This window comes from Arachis ipaensis, chromosome B02, assembly GCF_000816755.2.
Source record: "Arachis ipaensis cultivar K30076 chromosome B02, Araip1.1, whole genome shotgun sequence".
Classification (NCBI taxonomy): Eukaryota; Viridiplantae; Streptophyta; class Magnoliopsida; order Fabales; family Fabaceae; genus Arachis; species Arachis ipaensis.
Genome location: NC_029786.2, coordinates 10,236,450 through 10,249,260, shown reverse-complemented (window position 1 = coordinate 10,249,260; position 12,811 = coordinate 10,236,450). Strand labels below are relative to the sequence as shown.

The 12,811-nt window shown below is 31.6% G+C and overlaps 1 protein-coding gene and 1 long non-coding RNA gene across 2 annotated transcripts; one reads left to right on the top strand and one right to left on the bottom strand.

Moving 5' to 3' along the window:
- On the top strand, nucleotides 1,467-7,813 carry LOC107628171 (zinc finger CCCH domain-containing protein 48-like). Its single transcript, XM_016330963.2, has 8 exons — nucleotides 1,467-1,608; nucleotides 4,643-5,234; nucleotides 5,939-6,124; nucleotides 6,208-6,309; nucleotides 6,430-6,576; nucleotides 6,667-6,846; nucleotides 6,975-7,072; nucleotides 7,169-7,813. The coding sequence occupies exons 2-8, from the start codon at nucleotides 4,647-4,649 to the stop codon at nucleotides 7,293-7,295; spliced, it is 1,428 nt and encodes a 475-aa protein (XP_016186449.1). The 5' UTR covers nucleotides 1,467-1,608; nucleotides 4,643-4,646; the 3' UTR covers nucleotides 7,296-7,813.
- On the bottom strand, nucleotides 9,637-10,787 carry LOC107624870. The gene is made up of 3 exons (XR_002357072.1): nucleotides 10,180-10,787; nucleotides 9,902-10,003; nucleotides 9,637-9,650 (listed from the first exon to the last, which is right to left on the bottom strand). It is a non-coding gene; the product is annotated as an uncharacterized LOC107624870 (long non-coding RNA).

Sequence of the window (12,811 nt, the reverse complement as noted above, 5' to 3'; positions counted from 1 at the left end):
GTGTTGGAAATTGGTGCCAGTCTGAGTATAGTAATTAGGAGGATTGAGGAAACTTTGTATTGCAAGAAATGATCCTCAGAAGTTCAGAATTATAGACAAAAGCATTTTGTATATTCAACCTACTTACAGGGCCAACATCTCTTCTCTTCTTACAAGTATTCATTCACTTTTAGTCTTACAAGTACTTTGCTTTGTTTATTTTCTCATGCAGGGTTGTTGCAGCTACCAACTGGTTTTACTGGTCTGCATATAGTTTTCAGATGCCCCTCTGTTGGACCTTGTATAGGATGAAAGAGTGCCATGCTGCAAACAAATGAAGACTTTCAGCTTCAGCAAGTGACCTCTTTGTTCACTTCAGTGTTCACACTGAGACATGAGCCATTCCAAAAGTTGCACGCCCCGCTGGGTATATTATATTCTGTTGCAAACAACCTGTAATTCCCATATTGTCATATTGATATGGAGTTTGTATATTATATTTAAGCTAGACAAATTGGTTATGTTCAAACCTAAACTCCCTAGAAACTGAGCTAGATTAATCTTTTTTATTTTTATGTTGGCCTACATTCCCTCCCAAAAATTCATTATTTGAGCTATGAATTTAATTTTAATTATGTTTTATAACTAACTAATAATAAAGACTTGATATGTTGGCCTACATTCTCAGGTTCTTTGTTCTTCTCTGCATAGAGAGTTGTATCAGGTTCAATGTTAAATTGAGGATTTGAAACAATTTTTCGTGTCAAAAAGTGCGCATTGAAACGTGTGTGTTGAAAAGAGTGAGAGTGTGTTCACACGCGCTGGGTAATGAAACTAATTTTTGTTAGATTTGGACCAACTTGATTAAATTTGACTGCTAAAAAGTCTTGGATGTGTGGCAGAACTGATATAATAAAACATAATTTTGATTGGAACAAATGTCTTTTAAACCGTACTGAAAACATCATATGAATGATCATAAATTCATAATAATGATAGCGTATTAGACTACTATCAGTTGCAATTTTTGTGTTTTGATTTAGTTTTGGATATGAAATCTAACAAATTCAAACTATATTATTTATACCTCATATATCTCATATATATGGTTAGGATTGGATAGTTTAGATTTAAAAAAGAGAATGTTTAGTTTAGATTTAAATTTTTTTTAATACAAACTCATTTTTATCAATGTAAAAATGACACAAATAAAGAAAAAAAATGCTAAAATTAAAGTATTATAAGAAAATTATACGGTGAATGATTGAACCAAGATATTTTTATTATATTTACATAATTAAATTTTACAGTAATTGTGTATCGAAAAATCAGTTAGAAAACAAAATATGTAACAGAATCAGTTTTGAGCTATAAATGAATTTCATAATGATACTATTTAATATTTATTGATGATTGATTTTTGTCGGTTTAATTTAATTTTGGATGTTATGAAATCTTTTTCTGATTAATGCCCACCGTCAACGAAACCTATAAATAAAGGACGTGATCCAATTTTCTTTTACACTATTATACAAACACTCACTTACACTCTCTTCTTTGCTGATTCAGTGATTCTAATTCTGATCAGTTTTATTGCACTTTCCGAATTCAATTCTACTCTTAATTCAGGTTTGCTTCTTAGCACGTTACCTTCTTTGGAATTTCTTTTTTTTCTTCCTTAGTGTTCATATTGTATTTTACTTAAGTGGTGTTAAGTTGGGTTGATGGGATGAGGGAATGGTTTCTGCAGCTTCTTCTAATTGGGTGAATAAAAAAAGAGTATCACGTTTAAACAAAATATCAATAATAATAAAAATAAGGGTTTTTACTTAAATAAATTTTATAGAACCCAAATTTATTGGATTCCTCTGAAATGAGATTTGCAACGTGATTATCCTCTTCCTATTATTATATAAATCGTCATAGGCTGTGTAGGATTAAATAAAACGTAAATCATTTCAACCTGGAACGATTAATGCATAATCTGGTAAGGAAAACAAAGGGGAAATCGTGTCAAGGTCCCTCGAGTTAAAAGGATAACGTAACGTTCCAGGCTGGTAAGTTTAACATGTTGTTGGGTTAAACCTCATTAGGCTGCCACGATTTACATACAAAGGAGACTCTACTCACCCTAGCGCGAGTAACACAAACTGGACTGGGACGATTTATGCTTGCAATGTTGTTGAGTTGATTGCTTGGCAAAACTAACTACGTTAATATGTTGGATCATATGTGTTGGATCATATAGTATATGATTAATGTGCAATTTAGAATAATTTTGAATGAAGACGTTGTGCGATGGTGGGTTTAATGATTTAGGGTGTATGTAGTTTAGCATAAGACGTTAGATATTAGGCTTCTTAATAGCTTAGTTAACACTCAGAGTGATGGTTGCATAATAAGGTACTTTTATTTATAATATTTTAATTTAAATTATATCTATTTAAATTTTAACTTAAAAAATAAAAATATACTTTTTATAATTTCAATTATTGATTTCATTGAGAAGATTAAATTAAATTAAAAAAAATACTAACAAATTATAATAAAAGAGTACTAAATTTTAATATATAAATTTTAGTTTTTTCTTTAAAAAAATGTCAAAAGGTTTTAAAAAATATAATTTTGCATAATATAAATTTATGTGGTTTTGAGTAACATAAATTTAAGTTTTTATAAAATGACAAATAAAATTTTATAAAAAATATGTATCAATAAAAATGATTAAAAAAATCATATGAACAATGAATACTAGAAATTTCATAAAAACTTAAATTTATGTTATTCAAAACAATATGAATTTATATCATTTAAAATTATATTTTTAACACCTTTTGATATTTTTTTAAAGAAAAAAGCTTAAAATTATATATTAAAATTTAGTACTCTTTTTATTATAATTTGTTAGTATTCCTTTTTTTAATTTAATTTAATCTTATTAATGAAATTAATAATTAAAATTATAAAAATTATATTTTTATTTTTTAAGTTAAAATTTAAATAGAAATAATTTAAATTAAAATATTATAAATAAAAGTACCCTATTATACATAAATCGTGCCAGAGTGACTAGGGTCTCTTTTGTGTGTAAATCGTGGCAGTCCAATGAGGTTTAGTCCAACAACATGTTAAACCTACCAGTATAGGACAATTTACGTTTTTCTTTTAACTCTAGGGACCCTGGCATGATTTACCCTTTGTTTTCCTTACCAGATCATACATTAATCGTTCCAGGCTGAAATGGTTTACGTTTTATTTAATCCTACACAGCCTAAGACGATTTATATAATAATAGGAAGAGGGTAATCACGTTGCAGATCTCATTTCAGGGGAATCCAATAAATTTGAATTCTATAAAATTTATTTAAGTAAAAAATCCTGAAAATAATAAAAGTGGTTAATTTAAGAGTAATACGTATGTTATTAAAAAATCTTTTTTAATATAAACTAAATTTTATCGGTGTAAAAATGACAAAAACATAAAAAAAAATGCTAAAATTAAAGTATTATAAAAAAATTATACGGTGAATGATTTGAAACAAGATATTTTTATTAAATTTATATAATTAATTGTATATGTCGCAGTAACTATGTATTGAAAAACTAGGGCCGTCAAAATGGGCTAAACCCATCGGGCCAGCCCGTTTACCCGTTTAAATGGGCGGGCTTTTTCTCTAAAATTAAGCCCATTTAAATTTCGGGCTAAACGGGCTGAGCCCGATTAACCCGAAAAAAATAACGGGTTAAATGGGCTAGCCCGCGGGCTAAACGGGTGGCCCGTTTAATTTTTTTTTACATTTTTTTTTAAAAAAAGTTGCATTTTTAGCCAATATTTTCCCGATTCGACCCGAAAATCCGACCCATCAACTAAAAAAATATTTTTTTTAATGGTTTTTGACCTAAAAGGGGTACTTTTTGTCAAAATATTTTTCAAAAAATAAAATAAAATGATAAACGGGCTGGCCCGTTTAACCCATCGGGCTGACCATAAACGGTCCGGGCTAAAAAATTCTGGCCCACGAATAAAGTGGGCTTAAACGGGCCAGCCCGTTTAACCCGCGGGCTTAACGGACCGGGCCTAAATGGGCCGGGCTAGCCCGTTTGACAGCCCTATGAAAAACCAGTTAGAAAAAAAATGTAACAGAATCACTTTCGAACTATAAATGAGTTTCATAATGATCCTATTTAATATTTATTGATTATTGATTTTTGTCGGTTTAATTTAATTTCTGATGTTATGAAATCTTTTTCTGATAGTTAACGAAACCTATAAATAAAGGACGTGATTCAATTTTCCTTTACACTATTATACAAACACTCTCTTACACTCTTCTTCGCTGAATCTCTCCTACTCTGATTCAGTGATTCTAATCCTTATTAGTTTTATTGCACTTTCCAAACTCAATTCTACTCTTAATTCAGGTTTGCTTCTTAGCACGTTACCTTCTTTGGAATTTCTTTATTTTCTTCCTTAGTGTTCATATTGTATTTTACTTGAGTGGTGTTAAGTTAGGTTGATGGAGAACTGGGGTAACAGAATTTGGGTTTTGATGAGGGAATGGATTCTGCAGCTTCTTCTAATTGGGTTGTTGTTTAAGTTTTGGAAGAGATTAATGAGCAATGAAGGGTGTTATTGATGGGAATACTGTGTTTTATTTAGTAGTATCATGGCTATTATAACAACAACAAAGAGAACTGAACGGTTCCGTCGAACAACACCACCAACATGCAAGTATTGGCTAGCTGGGAGATGCAACAGAAATCCTTGTCAATTTTCACATAGCTTACCAACCTCGCCATCCAATGTATACTATAATGCCAATACGACATATAAGCATTCGAAAAAGCCCGATTCGTCCGTTGAGAAGATGGCCAGTTCCTCTGCTAAGAAGGCAATAAATTGCGCACCCAAGGCCTTCAAGAAGCCAGAAAATTGTGCACTAAAGGCTGTTGAGTGCAGACCAGAAGCAGAAGCTATATCTGTTGAGAAGCCAAGCAAGTGTGAACAAAAGGCAGAAGCTATATCTTCCGTTGAGAAGCCAAGCAAGTGTGAACAAAAGGCTGTATTGATTGAAAAGACTGCAGACGTGGAAGATGTGGCCACTGTTGCTAAGGCTTGTGTGGATAAATCACGTAGTATTTGCAAATATTGGATGACTGACAATTGTGTGGACGGTGACTTGTGTCAGAATTTGCATTCATGGTTTTATGGTGATGGGTTTTCTACACTTGCAAAGCTTCATGAACACAAGGAGGTATATACATGTCCGATTCCACCTTTTATTATTTGATATGAACACACGAAAGTGTATTTTGTCTTGGTTTAATTTGAAAGTTAAGTGAATATTGCAATTGAAATAAGTTTGAGGGCTAGGAAATTTGAATATAAGCAAAAAGTAAAAAACAGCAGAGATGCCATAACTGAGTTGCAATAAATTAAAAAAAATTCAACACGAAGCATAGGTGTCTATATTGTATTAGTTATAAACTTATAATCCCAATATTTGTTTCTAAAATCTAAAGAATCCATTCTATAGAAGCATCTATAGAAGCAACCATGATAAGAGACATTAAGAACTATGGAAAATTGAGCCGTAATTTTTTAGGCCAGTGCTTAGCACCTGCTTCACATAAAAATAACCGTGTTTGCCTAGCTCAGAATAAATTAGAATAGAAGATCCTTAGTTTAAAATTGATATGGAAATGGAATCTAATACATTTTACATACACTGCATTTATTTTATTGTCATTCAAGTATTAAGCAAGACAGCAAGACAGCATTTATTTTATTGCCATCAACACGCATATTAGAAAATGTATATTAGAAATCTTACCCACCTTGCCGAAGAGTATCAAATCTAATTAGGACACGCTCTTACATAAGAGCAACATTCTACTAATATTTAAAAGTGCCATTGAGTTGGATTCGTTTATGCTAATATTCAAATTTTGTTAATAGGCAATCACTGGCATTGCACTGCCGGCTGGTTCAAACAAACTTATTTCTGGTAGCACTGACGGCACAGTTCGGGCATGGGACTGCAACACTGGCCGTTGTGTTAACATGATCCATCTTAATTCTCAAGTTACCTCACTCATATCTGAGGGCCCATGGATTTTTGCCGGTGTGAAAAATGCTGTGAAGGTATGTTTTATTGTAATAATGATATCTTATGTACAGGAGCTTTAACTGTAAACTTATAATTTGATTGTGGTTGTTTTGTTAAGGCATGGAATATTCAGACGGGTGCAGATGTTACTCTTGATGGACCTAAAGGGCAAGTCCTTTCCTTGAATGTTGGCAATGATATCCTCCTTGCTGGAGCAGAGGTAAATTACCTTGCAGTGATTTAAGATTGTTGTAATTCAACCTTGGTTACTGATTATAACTATGACATTTCAGCTACTTTTGCTGTCCAATAGTTTTTAAATAATCTATTTAAATTGCAGGATGGTGTTATTTATGCTTGGAGATGCAGCTTTGAGACTCCTTTCAAACTGGTTGCAACACTAAGTGGTCATAGTAAACCAGTGGTTTGTCTTGCTATTGGATGTCACAGGATGCTTTATTCTGGATCCATGGACCATAGCATTAAGGTAGTGTTTTTGTTTATTTATTTATATGCTTCATGTAATTTGCACACTATTCCCCTTTAGCTAAGCAATTTCTTACCCTGCTATCTACAGGTTTGGGACCTTGATACATTCCAGTGCACAATGACACTTAACGGGCATACCAACGTTGTCACATCACTTATTTGCTGGGACAATTACTTGTTATCGGGTTCATCTGATTGCACAGTCAATGTTTGGGTGTGCACCGAGGAGGGAACTCTAGAAGTGACATACACTCACACTCACCAAATTGTAAGTTGTTCAACCACTAACCTTTGTTCACAAATACGTCTTTAAGCTGATATTTTGATTTTGTTTAAGAAGGAGATGATTGGTTTGTCCAATTCATTTTTTTATTTTTATTTTATTTGTTATTATAGGCTGTTCTTGGACTGTATGGGATGACTGATGCAGAGGCCAAGCCAATATTGTTCTGCTCGTGCAAAGATAATTCAGTTCGTATGTATGAATTGCCTACGTGAGTGATGATAAATCTTTCATCTACTTGTCTTGCTACTTTCACTGGGCTTGTTTTTTTTACTGTTGTAGCTACTTACTGTGCCTACTTCTACAGGTTTCTAGAGAGAGGTAGACTATTTACGAGACAAGAAGTTCGATCCTTTCAGATAGGCCCTGGCGGACTCTTCTTTACTGGAGATGGGACTGGTTTGCTGAATGTGTGGAAATGGTTAGAAGAGTAGTAAAATACATAAGATTTTGAGTTACATGATGAGTTATTCTAATTACTTTGATGTGGTGACCTTATCTTTATTCTCTGAATGTATGAATTAACTGAGCATACTTGATGTTGGGGTTGGGCATATTGGTTCTTGAGGTACAAGAATTTAGAGAAGTATTATTGATTCTCTGAAATATAAAAAAGATTGATTCTTGAAGCAAAAGAAACAGCAAAAAAATAAGAAAATAAAAAAAGAAAAAGGTCCGAGACTTTGAGCATCAATGGTTAAAAGCATCAATGGTTAAGAGGGTCGAAAATTGGCCTAAAAAGCTCAAAAGAGTTGTTCTCCCTAACTATATGCTTGTGGTGTGAAAGTGTTAAGTAATCCTTGAGACTGAACATTTAAAGTCGTGACCTAAAGCTATTAAAGAGTACGCTTAAGGCTCTGAGCACCACTGTCTGGGAATTTAAGCAAAGCTAAATTCGAATCTAAAGGGTTCCCCCAGTTAAGTGCTTGTGGTGTTTATGTATCAGGTGGTAATACTTGAAAACAAAACACTTAGAGTCACGGCTAGGCTCAAAGGTGCAAAGCACCAAAAGAAATAAAAGCTGTGTTCAAGAATCAAGAAAAACTTAAAAGAAGAGAGTCAATAATATGATCCGGATTCTAATTCTAAGGGATACCAATATTGCTGAACTTCAAAGGAAAGAGAGATGCCAAAGCTATTTAGAAATAGAGAGTGAGTAGCCCCATTCAGTAATTAGACCTAGCTTCATCTGACAACTCTAACTTCCAATGTATAATGTAACATTCTATGTATTATACAATCCTCAATAAGACCATCAATTTTGAAAAGGATGCGTGTTGTTTTAAATTCTTCATTTAACTTCTGAAATTATAATATCGGTTTTGATTTTTTTTAAGGAGAAAGAAAGAAAAAAGTGACCAATTGAAAAACTACATAATAATAGGCAACATAATTTTGGACTGTTAGAACTTTTCTGCAGCATTTAGGTCTCTTCGCAGAACCTGAAAGCAGTACACCCTTACTTTTTTTAATTACAAGCTTCAAAAAGTTATTTATAAGTATAAACCCTTTCCAAGATGGAAAATTTGACTCTTAATTGGAAATGCACTCGAGCTTTAAGTTCATGGTTGAAAAAATGTAAGGATGAAAATCTTGAGAGTTTGAATAAACTTTACCGTTTTAATGATGATGAGCATAATAAGTCTAATGTGCCAATTGAATTATTTGAGAAGACACCCAACTTGGAAACAATGGAAGTAAGCTATTACTATGATGAAACCCTCAAAAATAGATGAAGCTAGTAATAAGGAGATTATTGGAAACTTAAAAAAGAATTGTACCTCTTCAAATTATGTGTGTTGCAATCCATCAATGGGTTAGAATAGTATACTTGTCAAAGCCGCTGTGTCGAATGTCCAAAATTGATAACACTAGTACTATAGCCTTCCTCCAATCTGAAAGAATTGAACATAGAATCATGTGAGGCAGAGGCAGAGGCATTGCTACGTCTATTTACACCTTCAACAGCGAAAATATTAATACGCCCTGAGGAGTTGCAAGTTGAGTATTGCAAATCAAGTTTCTAGAAGGATTCAAGTTTCTTACAACTCGAGTGATGATTCGGTCTTCCACCATGATCTTAATGCTGCTGCAGTATGACAGTTTCTAAGTCAGGTAATAAATAAATAAATAAAGATTCTTCAAATAAAATTTTATTATGTCCAAGTTTGAAATAATTTCTACACTTGGTTATATCAACTGAAGTGATGAACAATTTATTTTCAGTGATTTCAAATTTAAGCAACAGAATGGAACAGAAATCATTTAATCTTTTAAGCTGATTGATCTGATTCTTATTAACAGATTACTTTATGGATAATAACAACTTAATTTAACCACATATGTGTGTGTTGTTAGTTCTATGATGCATATTCCAGAAGGGTGTGAAATTTCATCAAATGCATTACTACCATTTCATTTACTTTCTTCCCTGAATGATTTGAAAGAGTTGGTGGTGATAAAATCGAAATGTGATTCTATTGAGCCAATATTTGATGTAAAATATTCTTCACCAACACAAGATCCAAACATGATTGACATTCCCAGTGGTCGATAGTGGCTTCAAACAGATATTCAACTCACAAAGGCCTTTGCTTGACACCCAAAATTATACCAAAATTCTTTCACAGCTTAAATCCATAGGTTCTGAGCAAACCTGGATGGCCCCATTTCTTGAAAATCTTGAACACTTGAAAATTTTGGCATGTAATTGTTTGATGAACTTGGCACCATCTACTGTATGTCTTAGTGATTTGTTTACATCCTCAACTGCTAACAGTTTTGCTCAACTGAAAAAGATGTCCATATCAAACTGTGAGTTGTTAGAGACAGTAATCGAGTTAACATAATCATTGAATCAAGGTACCAGACAATATAAAATACTATGACAACCAATTTCGGCTAATATTATAGCAGATTACTAAATAAGACCAACATAAAGCACACTAAAGATTATTTTTTGTTAAATTTGAAATTGGAATGTTTCTTCTAATTGAATATACATAACCAAAAACAGAAGAAATGAATATACATAACCAACCTCAATTGGATTAGAATGAAGAAACTTCATTCTGAGAATAGAAAAGGCCAGAAGAGGCATTTGAAAGCAATGCTATTTTGACAGCACTAGCAGCACCTTCTTCTGCCGTTAAAAATCCAGTATTGGCAGTTATATCAGTTTTAACATAGCCAGGGCACACACTATTGATGCATATAGTAGGGTACTTTTTAGCAACAATTCTTGTATATGCATTCATTGCAGCTTTTGAGAGAATATAGGCACCAAGAACCTTAGGCCATCCTTTTCTTTCTAAAAACCCTTCTTTGATATCTTTCAGAAATTCATTCAACACTTCATCAACTCTCTCTTCTGTAAGGTTTTCAGCATGGAAAGCAATAATAATAACAGTGACAAAACAGAATCATAAAATAGTAATGGGGAATAAAAAATAATAAAATAAGCCTATTAGTAGAGCAACAACCAAATTTAGCGAAGAAATCTAAGATCTACTTAGTTTTTAAAAAAAATTAATTATTCTGTTGGTCTTCATAATTTCATCAAAATTTTAATTAGATTCTTTTCGTCTAAAAGTTTGTTATTGATTCTCTAAATTAAATAAAAACTTGCTATTCTATTGGGTCTTTTTTAACTATTTTTTGTTGAAAAATCAATTTTATTTTAAATATTTGATTTTGTGTTTGATGTAGAATGAATATGGAATATTCTAAAAGCAAATATTTTAGCATTAGCGTGTTTTATTCTGAAAAATAATCAATAATAAAGATTTAATTACAAATTTTTACCTAATATAAAGATCTAATTACAAATTTTTAAACTATAAAAATCTAATCACATAATTAGTAAAACTATGGAGATTATTAGAATAATTAAACTTAAAAAAACACACAAACAAAGAGAGTATCCTAGCTACCTTTAACTTTCCAAGGGAGGATAATACATTCACAATTCTTGGTGATTCAGATAATTGGAGAAAAGGAAGAAGAGCTTCAGATGTTCTTTTAGCACCATAATAATTTATTTGCAAGCATTCTTCAGCTACTTCGAATGTTTGAACGATTCCGGCTTTCTCTATTACATCATCTAATAATTCCTAAAAATTTCACCCAATTCAATATACTAAGAAAACATCTTAGCTTGTGTTTGGTATATATTTTTTAAATTCTAAAATAGAAAATGTTGAAAAATAAAAAAAAATAATGAATCAAACTGGGTGTAAAATTCTTACCCTGCTTTTCAATAACACTTGAGGGACCAAATCATTGTCCTTAATCACAAGTCCACCAATCCCTGCATTGTTGATCTACAAAATGCAATTCTTTTCTTCAAGAATAATATTCAAATATCAATATATATGACAAGGAAAAAGATAGAATCCATTTCAATTGAAAGCTACCAAGTCAAGGTTATTAATTAAGGCAATGAACTCATTCCTGGTTGGTATCCAAAATGAATAACATAAACCCTAAACATGACTTGATAGTAAACCTCTTAAGTCTTAGCATGCAGAGCTTCATACGAGAAGTTTAATTTATTACATTCTGAACAAATTAGTCAATTTCATTTTTTTAGTAGAATTGTAAGAAAAAAAAATCCTTAACATGCAACTAACAAACATGAAAATAAATGAGAAAATCCCAAATCATACAATAGAAAATTTATATATATATAGTTGACTAAATCAATGAAACTTATTTCTGAGTAGAAAAATGCAAACATGGAAATTTTATTTTCACATAATTCATCCTGTATCCCCTTCCATGCAAACAAAAAAAGAAAAAGAAAGTGATATATATATATATATGGAATTTAATTTGTCAAGTTACCAAAATGTGGAGTTTTCCAAATTCGGATTTGATGAAATTTGCAAGAGAATCCACACTAGCAGGATCACCAACATCAAGGTGGTGAAAGAGGACAAGATGAGAGAGATGTTTGAGAGTTTCCAAAGCATGAAGGCCTCTCTTCACATCTCTTGAAGTCAACACAACCTTCACTCCATTTGAAGCTAATTGCCTTACTATTTCTATTCCAATTCCTTTGTTTGCTCCACTCACAACTGCATATCTGATTAATTTGGAAAATAATGTAACTCTATTTTTCTTAGAAAAAAAATACTGAAAATAAAAACTAAAATCAAACAGATCCTGTTTAACATCAAAATAGGGTTTGAAGTGGGATGAAGTATATAAAAAAAAGAGCATTGAAAATGGTAGTGTCTCCAGCAAGAATACTACAAGAAAATGGAGTTGTACTTTACTTTTGTTGTGCTTATTCCATCTTTAATTTGAGGCTTTGTTCGTTTCTAACGGAGAAATCAGAGAAGAAGATATCATGAGCACTATTTCCATGCATGTATGCCACTTGCCATGATTTCCCTCTTACAAGTTTGCTGAGATAACAATAATCAATTTGAGTATAGTTTGTTTTGAGTTTTTAAATTGATTAATTTGTTTCAGTTTTATAACCGTTAATTAAGAAGTTAGCCTTTTACGTAAATTATTTCTTAGCATGAATTACTACTAATAGGATGCTGACTAGAGATTATTGTGAATAGTTAATGCTACTTGGGATGCTAATTTTGTTTGATAATGATACATATAAATGGTTCCTTAATATGTTGTTATTGCGCATTTTTCAGAGGGTACCAAGGCTATGTACGCCGCTCTTGGGTCCTCATAATTTATTTTCGTTAAACACTATCAATAAAAGGCTAATCACACACTTAGAAAGTGTTTAGTTTGTATTTTCATTTTTTATTTTTGTTTTTAATATTTTTTATTTTTTAAAATTTATAAAAAAATGTGAAAATAAAAAATAAAAATTAAAAATAGAATTTTATTATTTTTACTATTTTCATTTTTTCTTCACAAAATTCAAAAAATAAAATACATTAAAAATAAAAATAGAAAATGAAAACACAGACCAAAC

Excerpts from the sequence above, each read along its gene's own strand:
- LOC107628171 (XM_016330963.2), top strand. The coding sequence starts at position 4,647 with ATGGCTATTATAACAACAACAAAGAGAACTGAACGGTTCCGTCGAACA. Across the intron at positions 5,235-5,938 it reads AGCTTCATGAACACAAGGAG|GCAATCACTGGCATTGCACT; the intron begins GTATATACATGT and ends TTTTGTTAATAG. Across the intron at positions 6,125-6,207 it reads GTGTGAAAAATGCTGTGAAG|GCATGGAATATTCAGACGGG; the intron begins GTATGTTTTATT and ends TGTTTTGTTAAG.